This window comes from Indicator indicator, chromosome 6 (assembly GCF_027791375.1).
Source record: "Indicator indicator isolate 239-I01 chromosome 6, UM_Iind_1.1, whole genome shotgun sequence".
Lineage (NCBI taxonomy): Eukaryota > Metazoa > Chordata > Aves > Piciformes > Indicatoridae > Indicator > Indicator indicator.
The window spans coordinates 14,877,781-14,904,221 of NC_072015.1; the positions used below are offsets into that span (position 1 = coordinate 14,877,781).

Here is a 26,441-nt window from a genome sequence, read left to right on the forward strand (position 1 = left end):
AGAAATTAAGAACACCACCAACAGCTTTTACTGCTTCACCTTTTAAAAGCCAGCCTGTGAAGAAACACATCTCTCTTTACATCACAGACTTTCAGAAGGGATTCCAACTTCCTAAGAGAACCAGTGAGACCAACTTTTGTCATCTCATATTGGTCCTGCAAGTGAGGCTAGGAAATAGAAGCTGAAACTAAAATCTTCCATACAGTTTCTGTTTTCTCTGCATAATTTTGAATATCAGGTGACAGATGTGGGTGGGGGAACTTCAAGATTAGCCTTAATCAAATCTCAGCTTTTGCTGGAACTTCCCAAGGCCTTTCTCACCCTTTGCTCCTGGCTGAAAGGCTTTGCTAGTTTTGGGTGCATTCCAATTAGAACTTAAAATTTTGGGGTTTGGTTTATTGTCTTTCAGTGTTCCAGGTACTTCCAAGTTTCATTTCATCATTCATATCTATCCCTTTTGTCTTCCATCCTGAGGTTAGCTCTAAAATGTTACCTCTCTATCTGAAAATCAGACCACATTTAAACAAATCTTCTGGTGGTTTCCAAAAGGTTTTTAGTCTGAACAAGGAAGAAAAGATGGATCTTCTAGCACAGGCAACGGGGACAACATTTACAGGACTGAAACAGACTGAACCCATCCTGACAGCAGCTGCTTTTAGAAAGAGAAGATGGGAGACAGTTTCACTGAGTTACTGTGAGGAAAGTTCACTCATTCCAGTAATGATAGGCAGAACCTTTTAATGTAAGAAAGTAGGTCCATAAAGTGAGAGTTGGAGACTCAGCAAATAATCCAAAACAAAATAAACTCTTTTAATTGTCTTTCTCTGATTAAACAATTAATCTTCTTAAGGGAAGACTGAGAGCTATGATTTATGATCAGAAAGAAAACAGTTGTGGAAAGAGGTTTATTTCACTCAAAAAATCCTACTGGGTAGAAGCTTTGCAGCTATCTAGTGTCTGAGAGAATGGGTCTCCTTTCTGGTTGGGAACTTCAAAGGTGCTGCAGACTACGTGTCAGATCGTGTCAGAAGCCATCAACTTCTTTCAAGTGATCACTGATCAAGCATGCTGTACTTTTCCTCTTCATTTTAGCTTGCCTTCAGCTGCTCAAGCCTTTTCTTCAGCTTTCTCCTCCTTCTCACCTCACAACTAGGATTTTTTGTCTGCTCTCCTCGTTAACATCTTCTCTCACCATCATGATGCTTCCCTATTCCAGCTTTTGATCTATTTTGCATCTCCTTCCAACTCTCCTTATCTCTTTTTCTTGTTTTCCTCTCTATGCTTCTCCTTCCACCACAAATAACTTTGATATATTGTATCCTCAAGGTTGTTACTTATTCTCTGGAGACTTCCAAATCCCACCTGGACATTGCAATCCTGGGCAACCTGCTCTGGGTGACCCTGCTTTAGCAGAGATGTTGGACTAGATGGTCTCCAGAGGTGCCTTACAGCATGCTGGGATTCTGGGATTCAACTTTTTTTTTTTTTTTTCTCTCTCTCATCTTTGTTGGAATATAATCCATCAGGAAGCAGATAAGTATTACTTTTATTAATAAAGTAAAACACCTAAAAATCTGCCCAATATTTCCACACAAGAAATAGATACAAACAGGGGCAGCAAATTCATCCCTTCCAAATCAGAGCAATGTTGACATAGCACTTCGTGTTGATTTAAAAATGTATATTTCTGAACTCTGTCAATTATTTAATGCTATTAATTTCCACTACTTGTGCTATTTTTCTACATTTTCACCATTTACCTTTAACAATTTGGGTTTGTTTGTCTAGTTTGCATCACATTAGTCAAGTTTTTGAATTGGGGGTGCAGTCTGCCAAACCAGCTACTAATTTTTTTTTCCTTTATGTTCATTTTAACTTATTTTATCTGATTCATCCTACACTAACAGTTCCCTTTCTTAACTAGCCACAGCTCTTTCCTGAAGGCTTTATACTGGGAACATGGAAGAGCTCTTTCATTTACACTTATTTAGCAATGTGGTCTAACTTAACAAGTCAGCTTAACCCATGAGATCAGATAGTCCAAGGTTGTTGGACATGGAACCTATACACCTAACCCATGATGTCAGATACTCCAGATTTGTTGGACATGACACCTACAGGCACTGTCTAAAGCTGGGGGATTTTTCATTACATCTTAGGTCTCCTCCATTTGTGTTTCTGGTAGTTGAATTCAAATTCAATTAAAGTATTCTCACCATGGCATCTAGAGACTTCTTAACCAAAACTTACTATTCTAATGCTGCAGCCTTCCCATTCATGGACTCAGCTACAACATAATCACTGAAAAATTTGCACTCATTGCCTTCAGGGTCTCCATTCCCTCCTAATTCTCCTCCACTCTCAGTAACAACTCACAAATCTGCTTGGAGGCATCTTCACTCCATTACAGCACTCCAAGGGGGACAGAGTGTGCTAGCAAACTCTGTGTCTGGTTCTGTTCTCTTCTTCTGCCTCTTATTCCTACATAATCACTGCTCTGGAGCACTAAACAACTTAATTACCTACAAATCTATATTTCCGCTGTAGACATGAATCATTTCAGCCCAGCAAACAACTCAGCCTGTCTTTCCAACTCATGGTGGCTGTGTACTCATCCATATAAGCTTAATATGGTTAATTGTTCCCCCCCCCAGTCATTTCTTCTAGTTTTGGCAACAGTCTTACACCATACAAATGTTTCAGCAAGAATGAACTTTATACCTTGATATTTTGACTTAATCTCCTTTCTTGAGACACCTCTCCTCTTATTCTTCTTTTTCTAGTACATGAAGTGCAACCCTACTGGTTGTCTGTAGAAGCTGTCACACTCAATCCCTAATCTAGTCAGTGCCTTGTTTGCTGCTGAAGTGCTGAGCATGACAGGATCCTCCCAAATAACCTGTGATACAACCAGCTGCCAAACTTTCCTTTGCATTCTCTTCTACCCTACTTAAACTCAACTTCATATTTCCCTTTAAAATGGTCTTTTGCTGTGAGTCCTAAAGAATAATGCTCTAGAGAGATCAAGATCCTTCTTCATCACCAAACTGTGTTCCTCTGCTATTTTCTTGAGTTACTCTTAGATTACATCCTCTAAGAGCATATAACCACCTTAACAGCAGTGGGGTTAGTAATCCTTGCATAAAAATTCTAATTTTAATAGAAATATATAGAGATCAATCTCAAAATGAATAAACAGTATGTTATCCTTGCATTAATGCTATGCTACAGTATCCCTGAACACTGTAACACTTCTGTAAATGACACACTCTCCAAATAAAATTTGCTCCTCAAGTGTCCTGGGTGAGATTTGCCAATGCTTGCATGATTCAGATGAGTGTGTATCAAATTCTGCAGTTAAATCACACGTATTTACTAGTTCCCTAGTTCCACCATAGCCAAGTAAAATGACTATACAGTAAAACTTCCACCCCTGGAGGTTTTTAAGGCCAAGCTGGATGGAACTCTGAGCAACTGGATCTAGTGTGAGGTGTCCCTACCCATGGCAGTGGGGTTGGAACTGGGTGATCTTTAAGGTCCCTTCCAACCCTGACAAATTCTGTGATTCTGTGAATCTGCTAAAAAGGGTCGCACAAATTCTGCTGCAAATGAATTTTGCTCTAGTTTCCAAGCACAAGAGCACACCACATCTATTTTCAGTCTGGATACTCTGGGAATGTCTATTTTCAGCCTAAACACCCTGGGAAATTAATAAGCAATATCTAAACAAGTAGAATAAAACCAAAGAGCTCTGATGATCTCCCTAAACACTTCTATCCTTATCCAGAGCATGCAGAGATACATCCACATGTGCCTGTACTAGAATATGACATGAGTGCCAGGGGAGGTGATGATGCTGTTGCATGACCCAACAAAAAAAAAAAAAGGGTTTCTGCAGATAGAGATTTATTTAACCAGTATAGATTCTTGATCTATATGTAAGATTTTACAACAGCATCACTGGAAAGCACAGCTACAAAGGAACATCCTGAAATTGCTGGAAAATGAAACAGTGGATTGGTAACCAAGGAACATCTATAAATACATCATGTAACCACTTACAAAACTGTAGGACAAGGTGGCAAAGATAGAAGTAGCTTAAGAAATGCAAATTCAACATATTACACGAAGTTTTTAAGAAGCAGCAGTAATCAGGGTTTTTTTTCTGAATTTCACTGAGTTTGCTCTCATCACATACTGACGGTATAGACTTAATGGAACACCACAGATCTGCTGAGTTGGTTGGGTGGAGTGGAACCTCGTGAAATTCAAGGGCAAGTGGAGGGTCCTGCACCTGGGGAAGAGTAACCCTCTGGTACCAGTACAGGTGAGGGGCTGACCTGCTTGAAAGCAGCTTTGTGTGGAAGGACCTGGGAGTGCTGGTGGACAACAAGTTCCCCATGAGCCAGCAGTGTGTCCTCATGGCCAGTAGTCCCCCGGGGTGCATTAAGAAGTGTGTGGTCAGCAGGTCGAGGTCCTGCCCTAGTGAGGACACAACTGAGTCCTGTTCTGGGTGCCCCAATTCAAGAGAGACAGACAGAGTCCAGTGGAGGTTGCAAAGATGCTGAGGGAACTGGAGGAGCTCTCAGGCTGTAAGACTTAGGGCTGTTTAGCCTAGAGAGCAGCAGACTGAGCATCTTCCCAATGCTGATCAATAGCTAAAGGGCAGGGGACAAGAAGATGGGCTCAGTTTCTTTTCAGTGATGCTCAGTGACAGGGCAAGGGGCAGTGGGCACAAACTAGAGCCCAGAAGGTTGCATCTGAACAAGAGGGAAAAATTGTTTCCTAGAGGGTGCTGGAGCACTGGAATTGGCTGCTCAAGCCCAGTTACTTCTTCTGGTGTGCAGTGAAGGTTTTCTACACTGATGCCATTTTTTTGTCTGAAGCAATTTCGAGGTCATTTACCCCCCTCTCTCCTCTTGTCCAGCTCCCTGGGACTGCCCCAGCTGTGGCTGAATGTGGATTTCCCCCTAAATGGGGAAGTTCCCCAGAGCAGATGGGACTCACAGAGAAATGAATGCAATTCTCTAGCTGTACTGAGCACTGAAAAGATTCCCCAAGGGACTAAGAGAGGGACAATTACATTCTTTCTTTGAACTACCTCCTCCCTCAATCTTGTGCTCACGCTTCAGAAAAAAATACCAAAAACCATACAAAACAAAAACCTGCAACAAACAGCAAACAGTGAAAAATATGTACAAGTATCACAATAGTCTAGCAGACAATGTCTAGACAAAGTGGAAGCAAGGATAAAGAGTATTATGCGTGCAGAGAGGACATTTCTTCTAAACACTGGTTGTGGGGGAATAGAACAGGATTCTTGGAGTTTGACTTCAATAAAGAGTGATGAAAATGCAAGCACCATGTTCTGCTCTGTCACACTTGAGAACCACAGGGAAAAGATGAAACTCTCAGGAAAGCTGGGTGGGAAACAGTTGGCCCAGGTAAATGATTTTGATGTCCAGCCTAGGATGTTTCTGGAGGAGGTAGCTTAGAAAAAGAGGACAGGATAGGCCAGTCCAGCTGGCCTCTCAAGGAATCCTGCAGTGTCTGCAGATATATCTCTCTTATTATGTTGCTTTTGTGAAAGTGCTGCCCTATTGCTCAGCCTGAAGACAAAACATGAACCCCGTTCTACTTCCAGGAGAGGCAATAGGACTTTTACCTCAATGGGACCATCAAAACGCAGATCCATACTGTACTAGGAATTGTTCTGCTGCATTTAGTTTAACCTCACCAAGATACAGATGAGGGCAGGACTTAATCTCTTCCCTCAGTGTTATTTTTCCTTTAATATCTCCTGCTTCAAAACTTCCCCTTTCATTCCACTCAATACTATGTTGTCTTCACAATTCACAAACTTTCTATTCTCCATATTCTTCTTCTTTCATTTTGGTTTTGTGATTCACCAGCATCTTCTTTAGGGTCAAGGGCAGCTTCACATGATGAGCTGCGTGAAATGTGGGGGCATTTACAGGAAGCTGGCAAGCATTTCTATAAACATTCTTATCAAGAAAAGAGCTTTGTAAACCAGAATTCAGGGTGTTTTGTTTTGTTTGCTTGTTCCAGATAGTTTTGTGGAGTGTCTTCAGTGGTTTCCCTCCGTAGAAAAAAAGAAACTAAAAATAATCATTATTATATTGTAATGGCATGACCTGAAGTGTTCCAGAACAAGCTTTAATTAGCTCAAATGCTTTTCACATCCAATAGTGACATCTTATGTTTCTACTGAAGTAGTGCAACCAATATTCTGGGCATCATTCCTTCGAAGGGTGAATCTTGTAGCTGCTCTTCAGTGGCCACACATCACACGGGATGAATTATTTCACCCACAATATCAGTTCTGCCTTTTCTCTTGTGTTAGTGATGGAGAGTCATACAAATACTGAAGTTCATATCTGGGCTTGTAACTGAATCAGATCCTGCAGCCTCTCACTTGGCATCCCACTTGTTCCTTCTCTATGCTGCATCTTGAGATAAAAATCTTCTGTAAGATCCTTATGCCACAGATACTAATTCATGCTAAGCTCTTACTTTCTCCCCCTATTTTAAGAAGATACGAGTGAGAAAGAGCCATAGGGGGGAAAAAAAATCTGTATTAATAGTTTCCTGTGGGTGTGTGTCAATGCATCTTGTCATGATTAAATCAGGGACTGACTTTTATGAGAAGAAAAGGAATATGGAAATAGGAGAAATTAAAAATGAAGAAGACTGTGAATCTCAACTCCAGTCTTTTCTTTTGTGCAGTTTAATAGTAGCTTCATCACAAAGAAAAAAAGAATTTGAATCAGTCATGTCACCAAAGATGATAGAGGGAAGAAACGCTGTTCAGAGTAAAATAGACTTATTTTGCTGTTTTGTACTTCTTAAAAGAAAAAGAAAAAAAAACCCACAAAAAACCCACAACCAAACACCAAAACCCAAACAACCCAAACCAAACAACACCACCATCCCAACATACAAACAAAACCAAAAATCCCAAAGGAAAAAAACAAACACACCACAAAGACTGGAGGTTACTTTGCTCACATGAGTGGAGAAACTTGGCTTTCATAGAATATTATGCTCTCTCTCTTTTCAGTTTGGTGAGATAAGCAGCAAACAAAACAACCGAAGGAAATAGTTGGATTCATGGCAAAGGAACATGACTCTTGTTGGCAGTAGATAGTGCAACAAGACCAATGCAGAGGTATTTATGGAAACCTTTCCAACTGTACTCTCTTGGTAGTCCCTGTCTTGGAATCTTGCTGCATTGTGAATTCAAATGCATCCAAACCCCCCTAGATTCCAGCTGAACTTCTGCCAAACAGCCATGATTTGTTTTACCTCACTGAGTGACCCAAGTCAATCCCTTCACCAAAGTGACCCACCTTTTGGTTGGTCTCACAACACAGCCTGAGGCTGTGTCACAACACTGATCTTTAGAATAGAACTTATTTCATGTTGCTGGGCAGCAAGCCCACATGCTAAAGGCCTTCAAAGCAAGAGAAAATGCTGCATAATTTTAATCAAATATGCTTACATTACCCCAGAATCCCAGCATCGTGGGGTTTGGAAGGGACCTCTGGAGATCATCTAGGCCAACCCCCCTGCTAAAGCAGAGTCAGCCAGAGTAGGCTGCCCAGGATAGCAATGTCCAGGCAGGTTTTGGAAGTCTCCTGAGAAGGGGACTCCACAACTTCAGATAGCTTCTGCCCAGTGCAATACAGTTATGGGTAAAACCAGCAGCTGCTTCTAGTCCAATATCACCTCACCAAAGCTTCCTGACAGATTTGACTCTTCGTCTCCACCACCCTCCCCTCTCCCTGTGGACCACTGCCCCTGTTCAAAGGGCAAATTCCCAAAGACCTCCATTTTCCTGCACATGGTTTTCTCCAGAAGGCATCTGCCAGTTGTTAGCAAGAAAGGGCTTCTCAGACATCAAGCTGGCTTCTTTTCACCAGCCACCACATGTTGGTAAATAATTAGCCAGGTAGCAATTGACAAGAGTCACACAAAAAAAAAGGGACAGGGTTAGACAAAAGTATGGACACAAAACCACCACATGGAGATCTTGGAAATGATGAAGAAAGAGCCCCTTGAGTGCCCACACTAGACCTGTCACCTGGACCATGCAAAGTGTTTGAAGTGTTTGTAACCCACATCCACAGCATGGAAGACCTCCTGCTTGGTTAAGAAAAGGGATCTCCTTCCAATTCTATCTGCAACTTCTCTCTGCTCTGAAAACTTGTGTGAGTGGGAGCAGTGAGATGAAGCAGAAAGCTGGCTTAGCTCCTGAAAGTGCCAGATGGGCAATGGAGAGAAAACCCGCCTTAAGGTGCAAGCCCCAGGGAACAACTTTCCAGGAAGGGAAAGTCCCAGAAACTACCAGCAGGGGAAAAAACATGCCTGTGGGGAAGACAAGTCACAGTCTTTTCCAACCAAAACTGGCTTCACTTCAGGTATTATTGAATATTCATTCTCCTATTCCCCTGAAATAGTGAAGGGAATGACAAAACACTAGACACAGATGAAGGGAATCAAGCAGCTTACCACTTTCCAGAACCTGTGTGGTATCTGTAGGATGTGCCTTTGCTTCATGCCCATGTCAAATATCTCCTAAAGGAATCCAGTGAGCACTCTTAGTTGTACACAAACCATCTGATCTAAACTGATTGTTGCAGGGCTTCAGTGATTTTCAAATCACTTCAGACAGGGAAACACTCCAGATAACAACAGCTAGCTAAAGGGACACCATACATTTTCTGTACAACAACCAGAGCAAGCAGAGTTGTCTTAGCTCATGGAGGCAAAAGAAATCCTTCCACAGCAGGGCCACATCTATCTTCTTTGCTGCCAAATTGGTGTCACACTTGGCTTTTGACTGAGCCCTGAGAAATTTCTCTTTGCCACACTGTATTTTGCTGTCCTCCCATTGCCTCCCACTAGAAACCAGGAGGAAAGCACAGAATGGGGTAAAGAAAAAAGAATCCCAAATCTGTGCAACTTGCAAGGTCTCCAAAGCTATTTGTTTTGTTTTTTTGCCATAGACCTCATGGCATCCCGCACTTTGTGCTCAGACTGACACCAGAACAGCTTATTTTTCACAAGAGCACAGTCAGACCCTGTGACTATAGCACAATCAGACCCTGTGCAAGTGAAATCATTCAGAAACCAGAAAACATCACATTCTATTCACAATCTTTCATTTGCTCTTTAAAAGGAGAGGCTGTGTGGGTGGCAGAGGGGTTGCCCTGCACTGGAGCCCAAGTGGTAATATTTGGGAGTTTTCTGTCATCCTGACCTGTGAAGTTTCAGAGAAGGCACACACCGCTTCGATCAGCCTCCTTACCTTGCCTCTCACTTGCAGAGGATGTGGCTGCTGTTGGCTACCAGAAAATATCGATAGAAGGCGTTCCTCTTCCTTGAGAGCACATTTCAGAGTGAAACTAACTGTTCATGAGTAATTCCATACTGCAGCCTTGGACCTTGTCCCTGCTGGATGTCAAGGAAGCCAGACATTGGGACCAGCACAACAGGGTTGATCTTCCCTCAGAGACAACAAGATGAAATCCCTGTGCTGCTGCCCAGTGAAGGACAGAAACACATCAGGGATCTTCTGATGGTTGGCATATATTAGATGTGAAGGTGGTCAGCATGGTGGTCAAATTCAAAGCATCAGCTATGGATTCCCAGTAGTGTGGATTATAACTGGGTCAAACGCTAATCAAAATCAGCTTCTAATAAACCTGAAATTGCCTTTCAGTTCCATTCATAACTTCCTTCTCCAGCTGACTGAACACCATTGTTGACTGCTGTAAACATAATTTGCCTCCTTCCTATGTGTTTTTCAAACATTGGGATCCCTGATAACTAACAGGACTACACAAATATAAAACAATTCCTTTCAAATTTGCCAGGGACACCCTAAATTTACACAACTAACCAACGTTACTACACTTGTGAAAACCAGTGGAAAACTGGGTTATTGAATGTCCCAACTGCTATCCATTAAATTAGCTTTTCTAATAATGGGAATCACAGAATTCCAGCATGCTGGGGGTTGGAAGGGACCTCTGGAGATCAGCTAGTCAAACCCCCCTGCTAAAGCTGTGTCACTAACAGCAGGTTTCCTAGAAATGCAATGTCCAGGCAGGTTTGGAATCTCTCCAGGAGAGACTCCATAACCTCTCCGGGCAACCTGCTCCAGGGCTCCATCACTCTCACAGCAAATAAGTTTTTTCCTGATGTTTAGATGGAATTTCCTGGGTTCCAGTTTGTGCCCATTGCCCCTTGCCTTGTTGCTGGGCACCACTGGAAAGAGTCTGGCCCCATTATCCTGCCCCCTACCCTTCAGATATTTATCAGCATTGAGAAGATCCTTTTTCAGTCTGCTCTTTTCCATGCTAAACAGCCCCAGATCTCTAAGCCTTTCCTCATTCATGCTGAACTCTTCCAAAGCAGTAAGACAACCAGAAGATGGTAGATTTGGTGCAGACAGCACGATGCAGACATTCTCATCTCTGAGGTTAAATTATGGCTCTTGATATTTTAACCACAGAAACACAATACAAGTCTGGCTGCCTGCTAGAAGAGGTGACACAGAACCCCAGTACTGGGACCATGCTGGGAGAACCCATAGGGAACAGAAGAAAAGCAAAACAAGAACTGTACAGCTTCACTCCATTTCTGAAGAATTAAAGGAAAAGACGATATGCATAAGGTCCAGAAGGACACCCAAATGGCCAAATTTTGTCCTTGTCCAAGCTCTAGGAAGCAAAGCAGGCTATGATGAAAGGATGGATATACTCAGAGAGGCAGTAATCAATAACAGCAGATGCTTCCACCCTTCTTCTGTTGCTCCAAGAGCAGCTGAAGTCTGTTCTAAGCTCCACTGTATCTTACCTCCCAATTCCTCCATCTTTATCTACTTCTATCCAGCTTGGACATCTCTGGGCTAGATGTGACTAAAATGCTGTTTTGGGAAGTCAACCACAGCGAATGTGGTGGCAGTACTCACATGTGAGATGTTCTGAGCCACCAAGAAAGGAAGTTTTCTGAACATACATGGAAATGAAACTATGTCCAGTCACAGAATATGGATTCAAGGAAATGAAGGTTCAAACAGCTCCTGGAGAAAGGGGGGCCCCAGGCTCGCTGGCACTTCATTACTCATAACATGGTTTCATTATGTATGTGGTCCCTTTGCTTTCTCTCACAACTTCCCTTGTGCAATTAATGTGCTGAGGTGCCACACTGCTACTGCACTGGGAGCAGCCTCCCCATTGCTGTCAGGCTACTCAGAAGCTGCCCCTTTCTAACCCCTTCATGCAGCCTCCACTACTTCTGTTGCACTGAACAAGCTTAAAGTCTCTTCTCTTCCAACTCCTTCAGCGCAACCCTCAGCAAGGCAAACATAAAGTTAAACAAACCCCAAAGTATGCATCAGGACTGAGATACTACTACAGTGGCCCAACAGAGGAAGGAAGAAAGCACAGGACTTTTCAACCACTTCTCTTTCACAAGGTCTTCCTGGGAAGGCTTTTCCAGGCCAGCACTGTAAGCTGAGTAGCTACAGTGTTGGGCTGCAGTCTGATGCAATCAATTCACTGCAGATGATTTTCAGACTCATGGGGTTCAGCATTAAACTGGGTGCTTCAACAAGCTTGTTGCTGTAGGAGGGTTTTTTTTGTGGTATTTACATGGAGAAGACAAATGGAGAAAGTCATACAAGCCCATGTATATTCCAGGCTTGCAGAAGACTGGCTGGAAAGCTGCCCAGCAGAAAAGGCCCTAGGGGTGTTAGTCAACAGCAGCTGAACATGAGCCAGTGTGTGCTCAGGTGGCCATGAAGGCCACTAGCATCTTGACCTGTAGCAGGAATAGTGTGACCAGCAGGACTAGGGCAGTGATAGTACCCCTGTACTCAGCACTGGTGGGGCCTCTCACTACAAGAAAGACATTGAAGTACTGGAGCAGGTCAAGAGAAGGCCAACGAAGCTGGTGAAGCTTCTAGAGCACAAGTCTTGTGAGGAGAAGCTGTGGGAATTTGGGTTATTTGGCCTGGACAAGAGGAAGCTGAGGGGAGACTTTCTCTCTGCAACTACCTGAAAGGAAATTGGAGCAAGATGGGGGTCAGACTCTTCACCCAAGTAGAAAGTGACCCTGCTAAAAAGTCTGTTCCTATCTTTCACATAGTTCCTCTTTAAGTACTGAAAAGCCTCAGTAAGGTCTCCTGGGAACCTTCTGTGTTGTCAGCTTTGCTGTAGAGCATCTGCTATGTTGCTCTACAGGCTGAGCCCCCAAACCACAGCAATTAATCCCAGAACAAATTATTTGGGCTTGCAAGGTGGTGTGACACAGGATGCTAAATGACAATGGGCTACAGAAAAGGTCAAAAAACCCAATGTGGGGAAGCAATGCACATGCTGAGTGCTGCAAGAGCTGCACGGTTAACTGAGTTTGGGGGATTTCTCAGCTCTGCTCATTGCTCTGGAGGTTTACAGTGCTGTAAGTAGCAGACAACAAAGTGGGCAGGGGAAGGGGCCAGGCAGCACAGATGTGGGGTAAGGAAGTCATTCTGCAATGTGGCAGTGCGGTGATTTGACTAGGGTGATTTGAGTCGACTTTATAGCAACAAGCTTAATATTTCTCAAACCAGAACTCTCAAACATTAAACACTAAGCACATGCACATTATTGAATTAACAACTTCATAGTATCATAGAATGGTTTCAGTTGGAAGAGACCTTTAAGATCATCAAGTCCAACTGCTGACACAGCACTGACAGCTCACCATTAAACCATGTCCCTGTATCTATATGGCTTTCAAAATTGCTCTGGGGATGGGGACTCTGCCCTGTGCAGCCTGTTCCAGAGCTTGACAACCCTTTGGGGGAATAAATTGTTCCTAATGTCAAACTTAAACCTCCCCTGGTGCAACAGGTGATCACAGAATCACAGACAGGTTTGGACTGGAAGGGACCTTTAAAGGTCATCTAGTCCAAACTCCCTGCAGTGAGCAGAGACATTCCCAGCTAGATCAGGTTGCTCAGAGCCCTGCCCAGCCTGGCCCTGACACAGCAAATCTCCCAGTGTGGACCCTAGTGGTTGGCCCTGTCAGTGCAGAGAGAAGTCTGAATCTCTGTCTCCAAGGAGCAGCCTCCTGCTTTTCATGCTATACAATCATTACCTAAAACATTCCTGGACAAATATTAAGTCAGAAAGTTTGCACCAGGTGGATTTATAGTATCACAGACTGGCCAACAGAACAACTTAAAGGGCTGACATTTCGGACATGGGCAAATGGGGGGTGGTTCCATATTTTGTTGTCTTCCTTAGTCTCTAAGCATCAATTTGTCTACCAACAATACCTTACTATTATTATTATTAGTCACTTGTATCAAACACTATGGCAATAATATCTCTTCTGTGAGCAAACTGTGAAATGCAGAGGTGAAAGTGTAGATATCTAGATTCTCTGATATATATATACATATAACAGGCCAGGAAAGGGTGCTGGAGGTAACAAAAGAGCCTCTCAGAAGAACCACATAGAAATGAAGCAGTGAAAAGCGACATGTGTGGGATGAACGTCTGCATCTGGCAAACACCAGAAGGATTTTGACCGCTTCCCTGTGTGTTTAGCAGCTTCAGCGGCACAGTAAAACCACTCTGGTATGGAGGAGGATATACTCACAGTGTACCAAGGAGTTAAAAGAGTATCATAGTGCTGTTCTCAGCTCTCCAGCACCCTCCTCTGGCCTGCGGCCAGGCAAGCACCCTCCGCCCTTTATTGCTGAATCAATCCGTGTCGGGACACTAAATTAAACGTACCTTTGCTCCTATTGAAGCCTTAGAGAGTCTTTTTGTGGCAGAAATTCAGAGGAGCCTTACACCCCACCCCCATACCTCTGCCTTGAACTGTGTCCTCTGCACAATAAGGTGAGCCACCTACAATAATGTGTCCTTCCACAGTAAGGGGATGAGGGATGTGCTGTGGACAATGTCTATCTGGACTTTAGTAAAGCCTTTGACACTGTCTTCCACAGAATTTTCCTTCAGAAACTCATGGCACATGGCTTGGATAAGTGCACCCTGCACCGGGTGAGAAACTGTATGGATGGCCAGGCCCAAAGAGTGGTGGAGTTAAGTCTGGCTGGCACCCACTTAGTAGTGACATCCCCCAGGGTTCAGTACTGAGTCCTGGCCTCTTTAATATCTTTGTCAATGATCTGGATAAGGGGATTGAGTGCACCCTCAGGAAATTTGCAGATGACACCAAGCTGGGTGGCTGTGTCAATCTGCTAGAGGGTCATTAGACCAATGGGCCAAGGCTAACTGTATGAGCAAGGCCACGTGCCAGGTCCTCCACCTGGGTCACAAGAACCCCATGGTTAAGCTACAGACTGGGGCTTGTGTGGTTGGAAAGGAGCAACTTGGAGAGGGAACTGGGGGTATTGCTTTACAGTTGATTAAATATGAGTCAGAAGTGTGCCAGGTGGCCAAGAAAGCCAATGACATCCTGGCTTGTATTAGAAACACTGTGGGCAGCAGGAACAAGGAGGTGGTCATCCCCCTGGACTCAGCACTGGTGAGGCCACATCTTGAGTGTTATGTTCAGTTCTGGGCCCCTCACTACAAGAGGGACATTGAGGTTCTGGAGCATGTCCAGAGAAGGGCAATGAAGCTCATGAAGGGCCTGGAGCACAGGGCCTACAAAGAGAGGCTGAGGGGGCTGAGGTTGTTTGGCCTGGAGAAGAGGAGGCTGAGGGGAGACCTCATCACTCTCTACAACTACCTGAGGAGAGGTGGGGGGGGGCAGCCTCTTCTCCTTGGTGTCAAGTGACAGGACTAGAGGAAATGGTTACAAGCTGCAGCAGGGGAGGTTTAGGCTGGATCTTAGGAAATACTTCTTCACTGAAAGGGTTATCAAACTCTGGAACGGTCTGCCCAGGGCAGTGGTGGAGTCACCATCGCTGGAGGAGTTCCAGCAGCATGTGGACTTAGTGCTTAGGGACATGGTTTAATGCTGACTCTACAGCACTGAGTCAAAGATTGAACTGGATGATCTTTGAGATCTCTTCTAACTGGACAATTTTCTGTGATTATTCTTTGGAACACCCTCTGTATAGCTGTGTTAGGCTTGAAGATGATCATCACTGACTTGCTTACTTTGCCCAGCACCAGGTTATTCACCCTGATCCTGAGTAGGAGGCTAGGTGTTAAACCAGTTTTACTCTGATAGCTTTTTTACCTTGATGGTTGGCATTCAGATCACAGGATGACGTGATTTAGAGATCCTCCTAATGCTCCTCAATAGCTAAATGGTGAAGGGCAAGAGGATGGGGCCAGAGTCTTTTCAGTAGTGCCCACTGGCAGAACAAGGGACAACAGACACAAAGTGGAACCCAGGAGGTTTCATATGAAGACGAGGAAAAACTTTGCTGTGAGGGTGCCAGAGCCCTGGAGGAAGCTGTCTAAAGAGGCTGTGGAGTCTCCTTTGGAGGGATTTCAAACCCACCTGCACATTGTGATCATGGGCAGCCTTCTCTGGGTGACCCTGCTTTAGCAACCTAAAAGGGTTGTCAAGCCCTGGAACAGGCTGCCCAGGGCAGTGGTGGAGTCTCCATTCTTGGAGGGATTGAATAGTCATGGAGATGTGGTACTGAAGGTTTAGTGGTGACTTCGTGGTGTTGGATTAATTGTTGGACTCGATGATCCTGAAGATCGTTTCCAGCCTAAACGATTCTATGATTCGGTAACCTGGAGGCAATAAGATGTATTAGCTATTCAGCTGTGAATTTTCTTCATGTCATCCCTGAGCCGCCCCTGCTCATCCTTTATCTCATCCTGAGTTCCAGGTTCCGCCCTGCTGGCATTCAGGGATGAGCAGCACCCTTTTAAAGGAACCACCACCACCACCACCACGTAAGTGATACACAGTGACACAGTGTGTAGTATTAGCTGCCACCGCTAGTAACGGCAGTAGGCGTCTCTATCAGAGCCGCCGCCGCCGTCGAGCCCGCCCCTACTCCCGCCCAGACCCGCCGGCGGGACACGCTGGGACGCGGGCAGCAGGTAAACGCGGCCCGGGGCCGAGATCCGAGATCCGGGACCGAGGGGGTTCGGTGCAGCGCATCCCGCATGGCACCCGGCGGGGCTGGTGCGTGGCGGCCATGGGCCAGACTCGCGCCGGAGCCTCCCGGCCCATGGCTGGGTGAAGCCCAGAGGGAGGCGGCGTAGGCGGCCGGCCCGGCCCGGCCTTGGCGGGGATACGGCTCCCGCCGGCCATCCCGGGGCAACTGGGCCTGGGTCCGGCCTGGCTTGGCCTGCGGTAGGTCCGGCAGTTGCAGTGTATGGCTCAGTGTATCTGTGTGCATACAGCACACACGGAGAGACAGGCGTGCACAGACACACACGTGTATGGACAGACATGTAGAGACAGGCACAGAGAGATACAGATATCCCCAGAGCCTTCTCCAGGCTGAACAATTCCAACTCTCTCAGCCTGTCTTCATAGGAGAGGTGGTCCGGCCGTCTGATCCTCTTTGTGGTCCTCTCTGGACCTGCTCCATCAAGATCTTGTGTTTCTTGTATCGGAGGCCCTAGAGCTGGACACAGTATTCCAGGTGAGGTCTCATCATAGCAGAGCAGAGTGGCAGAATCACGTCTCTTGACATGCTGGCCACACTTCTTTTGAGGCAGTCCAGGGCACAATTTGGCTTCTGGGCTGCAAGCACTCATTACTGGCTCATGTCCAACTTCTTGTCTACTGGTAGACCCCAAGTCATTTTCTGCAGAGCTGCTCTCTGCCATGTCCTCCCCAAACCTGTAATGATAACGAGGATTGTCCTGGTCCAGGTGCAGGACATTGCACTCTGTTGTTGAACTTCATGAGGTTCACCCGGGCTCACTTCTCCCACTTGTCCAGGTCCCTCTGGATGACATCCTATCCCTCCGGATGACATCCTGTCCCTCTGGCCTATCAGCCACACCACTCAGCTTGGTGTCATCTACAAACCTGCTGAGGGTGCACTTGATTCCACTGTTTATATCATCAATGAAGATACTACACAGCACTGACACACACATACAGAGTCACAGGCACTCACACACACAGAGGCACTCACATGCAGAGAGACAGACAGACAGACAGACACAGACACACACGCCCCATGGAAGAGCACATTTCCTACTGAAGCAGCAATTCCTCCATGTACCTTTTCCTGACATTTCTCACCACAGCATATCTGTCATTTCAGTTCATAGGCCCCGTCTAAGTCTCAAGACAGAAGCTGCCTAGTGCTTCCAGAAAATGGCAGGTAAGGACAAACACTCCTAAAATGCTGTTTGCTTCAGGCCTGGGCATGCTGGTCTATGGTGTATCGATGATGTTCAGTTGGGATACGGAGGTATCACTTTTTAAAATCATTGAAATTATAGAATCAGAGACTGGTTTGGGTTGGAAGGGACATTTAAAGCTTATCTAGTCCAACCTTCTTGCAGTAAGCAGGGGCATCCCCACCTAGATAAGGTTTCTCAGAGCCTCATCAAGCCTGATCCAGACTGATTCCAGAGGTGGGGCATATACCACCTCTCTGGGCACCCTGGGCCATTGTGTCACCACCCTCACTGTAAAAACTTTCTTCCTTGGATCACCTATTCCTTCATGTTCAGTGATGAATGATATTTTTAGAGAATTATTACAATTGAAAGACCTATGTACAGGTCTTCTTTGAACAAGCAAGCTCTGATACACCTTGTTACATCAGCTTAAGAAGCTCCACCCCAAAATATCCATCTTGCTGCTCAGCATACCTTAAATCCACTCTGTCAGCAGCTGGAGATACGCTAGACAGCTCACTCTAAAATGAAAAAAATCACAGTATTGAAGTCACTCTGATGATGCTAAAGTGGTATGGTGGCATCTTAAACATCTACCCCGACGCTGTCATTTGCACAGCACTGAAAAATGAGGGGATCCCGCTTTGCTGTGGGAAGATGCACTGAGCTTTCAAGACTTCTTGTCTCAAGACTTGTTGTCCCAAGTCTGAGGGAATCTGGCACTGCTTTGACCCCAGCCCCTCACTTGTGCTGCAGCCTGTCTGACCCAGCCTAGGGAGCTAAACTAACAGGCAGCTTTTGTTTGCTATTGGGCGAGGTTTATGGAGGGGGCAGTGGAATCAGATGAACACAAACGCTGACTCAAGAGAAAGGACTAGGTGCTGCTGATGTAGAAAAGCATGATGTGCTGTGGAAACATGGCCACTCTCCACTGAGTCCCACCAGATTGCTGGGTGGGGAGCATTTACTGATGAGTTCCTCTTTGCTGCTCAGCAGGAGTCAGATGCTGCCACTGTCATTCTGTTCCCTCTAGTTTTGTGCCGCTTGGAAAACACACTACAGAGCAATGAAGGACAGGTTCCACAAGCTCTTTTGTGTCTGCCTTCTATAGTCAAAGGTATCTTATGGTTTTCTCTGCCTCCAGGGAGAAAAGTCCTGATAGTCTATGCGCATCAGGAGCCCAAGTCCTTCAATGGATCTCTGAAGAATGTTGCCGTGGAGGAACTGAGCAAGCAGGGCTGCAGTGTCATGGTGTCTGATTTATATGCAATGCAGTTTGAGCCAAGAGCCACCAGAAGTGACATTGTTGGTGAGAGGAGCCAAATATGCATTTTTCAACAATAATGACAAGACAGAATTTCACTTTCTCTATCCTGCTGCATTAACAGCCCAGAACTGTGCTGTTAGGTGTGCCCCCCCCCCCCAAGAAAAAAAAATAGCTGCTCCTCTTTTGTACAAATAGCCCTCAGCTAATAAGACAGCTTTTAAGTCCCTCTAGGGATGGTGACTCCACCACTGCCCTGAGCAAACCGTTCTAGGCCTTGACAATCCTTTTGGGGAAGAAATTGTTCCTAGTACCCAACCTAAACCTCTCCTGGTGCAACTTGAGGCTGTTTCCTCTTGTGCTATCATTTGTAACTTGAGACTGCCCCCCACCTGGCTCCAAGCTCCTTTTAGGGAGTTGTAGAGAGCAAGGTCGTCTCCCCTCAGCCTCCTCTTCTCCAGACTAAACAACTCCAGTTCCCTCAGTTGCTTCTCACAAGACCTGTTCTTCAGACCCTTCACCAGCTTAGTAGCCCTTCTCTGGACGTTCTTCAGCATACGTTCACAATCAGTCTCTGAAGTCCATTTCTTATGGATGAGAGATGCCATCTGGTAGCATTCTGTGACTTACTAGAGTTTAGTTCATGAGGCTACTGTCTCTCTTCTGATGGAGATAATGATCTATGAGTTGAATCAGCAGTCAATGTAACTGTCCAATTCAGACACACTTGAGCCAGCTCACCCAACTGCAGTGGAGTCAGCAGAGCTAGCCAGTATTGTTCCCTAGCCCCTACTGAGTTTCCCAGGTAAGGAGGCTGAAAAGCAGCTGCATGTTACCTTCCGAACGCGGAGGCAGAACAGTTAGTAAACTTTTCTTAAATCCTCTTAAATAATACACCAGCATCATCAGTCTACAGCCATGTTTAGGTCATCTTACTGCACTTCATATTGCTACATAAAGGTGAAAGATTTAGTACTTTGAGACATGACAGTACTCTCCAGCTTGAAATCAAGTCACCATCATCTGTGATGATGCAAAATACCCACAAACCAAAAAAAAAAAAAAAAGAGAAGTGGGAAAAAACAGATAGCAGCAACTCAAAACTGTAGATTGCAATGTGGATTTAATTTGTGTTTAACTGCAATGCTGGAAACAGGGCAAGGAATGACTGTTTGCTTCTACATCCAGGTTGTCTGCACAACCCAGAGCAGTTTAATTATAGTGTGGAGACATGGGAAGCTTATAAGAGAGGAAGTCTGTCCAGCGACCTGGTAGAAGAGCATAAGAAGGTGCAGGAAGCAGACTTACTGATTTTTCAGGTCATTATTTCATTATTTTAAATTGCATTTTTTAAAGGCTTCAGTTGTGATAATATGGGGTGGAACAATAGGAAAGCAGTAGTGAGATTATAGATTTCATTAGGAACATGCAGTCTATCTGGGGTAAAAAGAGACAGTGCCTTTGCCATCGGCATAAAACAGTCTGCAGCAGTTTCAAGGGGTCAGGTTTTTCTGATATGGCCTGGATTTTAGAAAATACCAAGAGTCATGTGTGAACATTACCTATGCCTGCACGGTATGAGAGTTTCACACAACTATACTGCCCTTTTTAGAGTAGGAAGGCCCCTGAAATCAGAACCTTAAATACCTGTGTAAAATTCACAGTGCTCAAAAATGAATATTCAGAAGTGACCTGATTGTGTAAGGTTTGTGAAAACCGATCCCACAGTACCTGAATCCGAAATGATTGCATTGAACAACTTGGAGCACAGAGTCCAAAACAAGACCATAATTCTAACTGTCAGAACTGTGCCCTGTTAACAGGCAGCCCAGTGCTATCCCTTTCTCTTGCAGCTCATGCAGGGCATGTTCCCATATGTGCCTGTTGGCCTTACACATAACCTAGATATATTTCACTGTGATTCTAGATGAAATTTACAATGTGACCTTGTCTTAGGTCAGCATTTTACTGTAAGACTTCATAATTTTAAAACTGCTGCTCCTGAGATAAGTATAGTAGAGCAAGTCCTGAAGGAAGTGGTTGCTTTCTGCCTCCTGTCTGCACAGTCCTATGAAGTTGAGTATGTTCTGGTGGAAAAGGGGAGGGAAGAGAAAGGGAAGGAGAGGGGAATGAGGCAAGCACTTCAGTTATTTTTGCCAAGCATAGTTACTGCCTCTCCTGACAGAGAACTAGGAGAAGGCAAATGCAAGATCTGAACAAATGAAAACAGGATTTTGCACACAAACCAAGCCTAAGGATGGCCAGGACTCTGTACTAACAAAAAAAATTACTTTTTCCTAGTTTCCCTTGTATTGGTTCAGCATGCCAGCAATCATGAAGGGCTGGGTGGACAGAGTCTTGGTCCAAGGATTTGCTCATGAATTTCCAAACTGTTATGATTCTGGCTTGCTCAAGGTATGTTTTCATGGAATCATGGACTGGTTTCAGTTGGAAGGGACCTTCAAGATCATCTAGTTCCAACCCCCCTGCCATGGGCAAGGACACTTCCTACTCGACCAGGTTGCTCAAGACCCCACCCAACTTGGCTCTGAACACTTCCAGGCTTGGAGCTTTCATAGCTTCTCCGTGCAACCTGTTCCAGTGCCTCCCCACCCTCCTAGGGAAGAATTTCTTCCTAATCAAAATCAAGCTTCTTCCAGCTTGAAGCCGTTATCCCTTGTCCTGTCTCTGCATGCCTTTGTAAAAAGTCTCTTCCTATTTTTGAGAAGGCTTTGTTAAGATCAAGATTTGTGCACTGCTCTTGAAGGTGTTGTTCCTTCTGTTCCATTATATTTGTTCAGAGTTCTGCCTTTATGCCCTCCTGAAATAATGTTTTGCTAACATGTTGAGTGACTTTCTGGAACGTTAAAACTGTCTGAAAGGTAGTAACAATCAATATTAGTTTCACATTTATGTTTGCTGCATATTAATCCCTGTAATTTCTGATCTCAAGAATTCCAGGTATTTGTTTAAATTTCAGCTGCCTTACTCAGATGAATGGGAGAGGTCCCCAGTGATCATAGCTGTGTGCTGAGCACAGGCTCAAGGCAGTTCAGATTCTGTGCTAGAAAAATGGTATTTCCATTACAGAAGCTAAAACTGAGAGGATGGAAGCTGAGCACAAGTCTGTGGCTACCATCATAGAAGCAGGAGAAACACAGAGGTGTAAAGCACCTGAGGAATGATTTCTTCTCAAACTATTCCTTGGCAAGTGACAAGCAAGCCCAGGTTTGAAGGGGGATGTAGGGCTCAATTTCTGCATTCCAGGGAGGATTGTAATAAGGATGTTCTCAGTAACAGAGTGCTTTCCAGCTTCAGCTTTCCAAGAATTGCACCAGGGAGAAAAATGCTCAAAGCTGTCAGACTTCTAATTTCTTTTCTTGCTAACCTGTCTCTGCCCACAGGCCCAACACACAGTCCAGTCTCTAGTTGCATGTTGTTGAGCTTTGCCTCAGATCTACCGCTGCACATAAGGTCTGGGAAGGAAGTGGACATTATGTCCCCTAGAAATTTCTCCTGTCCAGGTTTCCAAGAGCACCTTCTGAACCCTTCAGCAACTCTGCTTTAAATGTGCCTAACTCCAACGATGCTTTCTTAATTCCAGAACAAATTAGGCCTGTTTTCTTTCACCACTGGAGGAAGCAAAGAGATGTATACAAAAGAAAGCATCAATGGTGATATTCGCTACCTCCTGTGGCCCATGCAGGTACAATGTATGAATATTTGGGTGTTGTTTGCCTTAAAAAATAATTGGAATAATAAAAATTAACAGTTGTATTATTGTTTTATATGACATACAATAACAAATTGTCAGTTCCAAGCATCTGCACATTATAAATTAGGTTCTAAAATCTTGAGACAACTTTAAAAGTCCACATAGTTTTGAAGTTGTTTTGTGCTGCTTTCTCTTGATTTCAGTCTGGAGTAAGTTTGCAGATGACACCAATCTGGGTAGCTGTGTCAATCTGCTAGAGAGTAGGGTAGCTTTACAGCTGGATCTGGACAGGTTAGACCGATGGGCCAAGGCTAATTGCATGAGGTTCAACAAGGTCAAGTGCCAGGTCCTGCACTTGGGTCACAACAACACTATTGCAAGTTACAGACTGGGGATGCGTGATTGGAAAGGCGCAATTTGGAAAGGGACCTGGGGGTAGTGGTTGATAGTTGACTGAACATGAGTTAGCAGTGTGCCAGTGGCATCCTGGCTTGTATTAGAAACACTGTGGTCAGCAGGAACAGGTGATCAGCCCCCTGTACTCAGCACTGGTGAGGCCACACCTTGAGTGTTATGTTCAGTTCTGGGCCCCTCACTACAAGAGGGACACTGAAGTGTTGGAGCATGTCCAGAGAAGGGCAGTGAGGCTCAGGAGGGGCCAGGAGCACAGGGCCTATCAAGAGGGTCTGAGGGAGCTGGGATTGTTCAGTCTGGAGGAGGCTGAGGGGAGACCCCATCGCTCTCTATAACTACCTGAGGAGAGGTTGGAGCGAGGAGGGGGCCAGCCTCTTCCCCTTGATGACAAGCAACAGGACTAGAGGAAACGGTTAGAACCTCAGCAGGGAAGGTTTAGGCTGGATATTAGGAAATACTTCTTCACTGAAAGGGTTATCAAACATTGGAATGGTCTGCCCAGGGCAGTAGTGGAGTCACCATCCCTGGAGGAGTTCAAGTTGATGTGCTTAGGGACACGGTTTAGTGTTGACCTTTCAGTGCTGGGTCAAAGGTTGGACTGGATGATATTCAAGGTCTCTTCCAATCAGATATATTCTGTGATTCTATGAGAAGCTTTACACAGTCAGCCCAGTTTCTCTGGCAGGTTTAATAGCCCTTAAAAATAAATTCCACAGAGCAGAACAAATTAAGTTGGTCTTGTTTTTCAGTGTATTATATGCTACTCTGTTTAGTGCTTAGCCTTCAGTAGTGCCTGCTAGGATAGGTGATGAACTTTTGCAATTTATTCCCCTTCTCCTGATTTAGAGGGTTTAGGAAACCTGCCTTGTATTGGGTCAGAGAAACACTTTCAGAGTTGAGTCTTCCTTGTGCTTGAACTGAAAGTGGAAGACCAACTATTTACTGAGGCATTTCTGTTTGCTTTGAGTCCAGCATGGAATCATGCACTTCTGTGGTGTCAAAGTCCTCGCACCTCACATATGCTTTGCTCCAGAACATGTCTCTGAGGAGAAGAGGAAGGAGATGCTGACTGCCTGGGCTCAACGTCTGAAGACTCTTTGGAAGGAAGAGCCCATAAACTGCTCATCTGAGTGGTATTTCAAGTGACCTTCATGTACAAAACTACAGAGAACAGACTTTTTTCTCTTCCAATATTTTTGGTGCTTTATCTCAATATCTGAATGCTAATTTCCTAATACAAACGTGTTATGACTATCTGGAGTATCACAGCTAGCAGCTTAGCTGACAAGTAGCACTTATCTTCATTCTTGAGAGATTCTCCTCAATGATGGGTGCAAAACCCTTTGGGAAGAATTATCCTTGCTCATAGACACAACATCCTGCCTAGAAGTGACTGATAACACAAGTGATATTTAATTGTTGATTAAACCACTGCTGCTAATGGAACAGTAAATAAATTGCCATGCTTAACACTTGTTGCACCAGCTGTCACTTGTTTTTTTTTATTTTCCAAAGAATATGCTGCCCATACTCAACCTTGTTATGGCAAATCCTCTTATTTTAAGTACAAGCACTTGTGCCTTTGAGCTATGAAGCCAGATGATGAATAATGCAACAGGCTTATGGTTACATGATGACTTAGCTGGAAAGCCCCATGGACAGCCTTGGGCTTTTCTATGTGTTTACAAAGCGTAATTAAAGCTATGACAGAGAGCAGATAAAGAAAAAAAATATCATCTAGCACCATGTGCATGTGTTTTCTTTCTCCATAGAATGTAGCTCCCATGTGTAAAGGATGTAATTTTCTAAAATAAAAGGGAGATTTTTTTTTTACCCTTAGGTACAAAATGGAATCCTCTCCATTCCCTGCCCCCTTGTACCAGTCAGTATTGCTGGTTTGATCTAGAGGGCTGTGTGCATCCCCTCTGGCATCAGTGGGCTTTCTTGAATGTCTCCAAGGGCAGGGAAAAAAACCTACCTGGGAAGCTGCAGGACTGCAGGCTGGCTATGATCTAGAATCTAGTGAGACAAAATGGCTGGCTGGCATCTAACATCCATGATTTTTACACTGAACTTTATCAGAGGTTTATTTTGTGCTTGAGAGTTGCTAATTCTTTTTTTGCCAATGGCAAAGGGACACAGTCTCAAGTTGTGCAGGGAGAAGTTTAGGCTTGATCTTAGAAAGAAATTCTTCACAGAAAGAGTGATTTCCCATTGGAATGGACTGCCCAGGGAGGTGGTGGGGTCAGCATCCCTAGAGGTGTTTAAGGAAAGACTGGGTAAGGCACGTTGATTAGATAGGGTTGGGTGATGGGTTGGACTTGATGATCTTGGACGTCTCATCCAACCTGGTTGATTCTGTAATTCTGTAAAGGGAGAATTTCTCACTTAGCAACAGAATGTTTTGCTTTGATCAGCTTACCTAACAGTTGGCTCCCCAACCAGAGTGACACATTAGCATGATTTGGGTGGTGAGCTGAGTAACATAGCAAAGTGAATATTCAGGAAAATACATATTGGCAGCTGAAGATGAACCAGCATGTGCCTAGGTAGTCAAAGTGGACCAAAAGCATCCTGGTCTACATCAGCAACAGCGTGACCAGCAGGACCAGAGAAGTGATTATACCCCTGTACTTGGCACTGGTGAGGCCACGGCTTGAGTACTTGGTTTAGTTTTGGGCCCCTTATTTCAAGAAAAGACATTGAGGTGCTGCAGTAGGTCCAGAGAAGGGCAATAAAGCTGGTGAAGGGGCTGGAGAACAAGTCTTGTGAAGAGCAGCTGAAGGAACTCGGATTGTTTAATCTGGAGAAAAGGAGGCTGAGGGGAGACCTCACTCTCTACAACTCCCTGAAGGGAGTTGGAGTGAGTGTGGGCTTGGTCTCTTCTCTCTAGTAATAAGATATAGGACAGAAGGAAATGGCCTCAAGTTGCACCAAGGGACATTTAGGTTGGATATTAGAAGTTCTTTACTGAAAGGATTCTCTGACACTGGAACAGGTTCCCCAGGGTGGTGGTTGAATCCCCATCTCTGGAGGTGTTGAAAGAAGACAGAGATGTGTTGCTGAGTGACATGACTTCGCACCAGCCTTGTTTGATAATGGTTAGACTTGATGATCTTAAAGGTCTTTTCCAAGCAAAACAATTTTGTGATTCTGTGAAAATCTGTGAGAGATGCCCAAGACACACATGACCTCTGCAAAAGGATGGACTAGATGGTTTACAATGGTCCTTTTAGGTTACATATTTCTGCAGCCGTCCTGTTACAGTTATTCTGCTGACAAACAAGAATTCCTGCCTTCATCCTTCCTGAACAAAAAGCTGCTTCTTTAGCAGGAAAACCATAACACAGGCATGCATTTCCACCGTGCACCCAACTCCAAACTGCTGCCAGTTTCAGTAACACAGACAGGCTTGGGGGGCACAGGGAGCTCACCTTCCTTCCTCACCAACTTTGCAGGTAACATCAAGCTGAGTGGTATGGTTAACACGCCTGAGAGATAGGATCCATACAGAGGGACCCAGACAAGCTGGAGGAGTCGGCCCTCTGGAACCTCATGAGGTTAAACAAAGCCAGGTGCAAGGTTCTGCAACTGAGTTGGAGCAACCCTGGGTATCAATCCAGGCTGGGAGATGAAGGGATAGAGAGCAGCCTGGGGACTCCGGGGTGGATGAAAAGCACATGACGTGGCAACCTGTGCTCACAGCCCAGAAGCAAATCAAATC

At 44.8% G+C, this 26,441-nt stretch overlaps 1 protein-coding gene across 1 annotated transcript; it reads left to right on the forward strand.

Moving 5' to 3' along the window:
* The first annotated feature begins 18,489 nt into the window (after positions 1-18,489).
* NQO2 (N-ribosyldihydronicotinamide:quinone reductase 2) lies at positions 18,490-24,169 on the forward strand. The gene is given in 6 exon segments (XM_054381810.1): positions 18,490-18,511; positions 18,514-18,633; positions 19,777-19,907; positions 20,890-21,003; positions 22,193-22,294; positions 23,690-24,169. Coding segments are annotated over 6 exon segments (663 nt in total). The 3' UTR covers positions 23,864-24,169.
* The last annotated feature ends 2,272 nt before the right edge of the window (positions 24,170-26,441 follow it).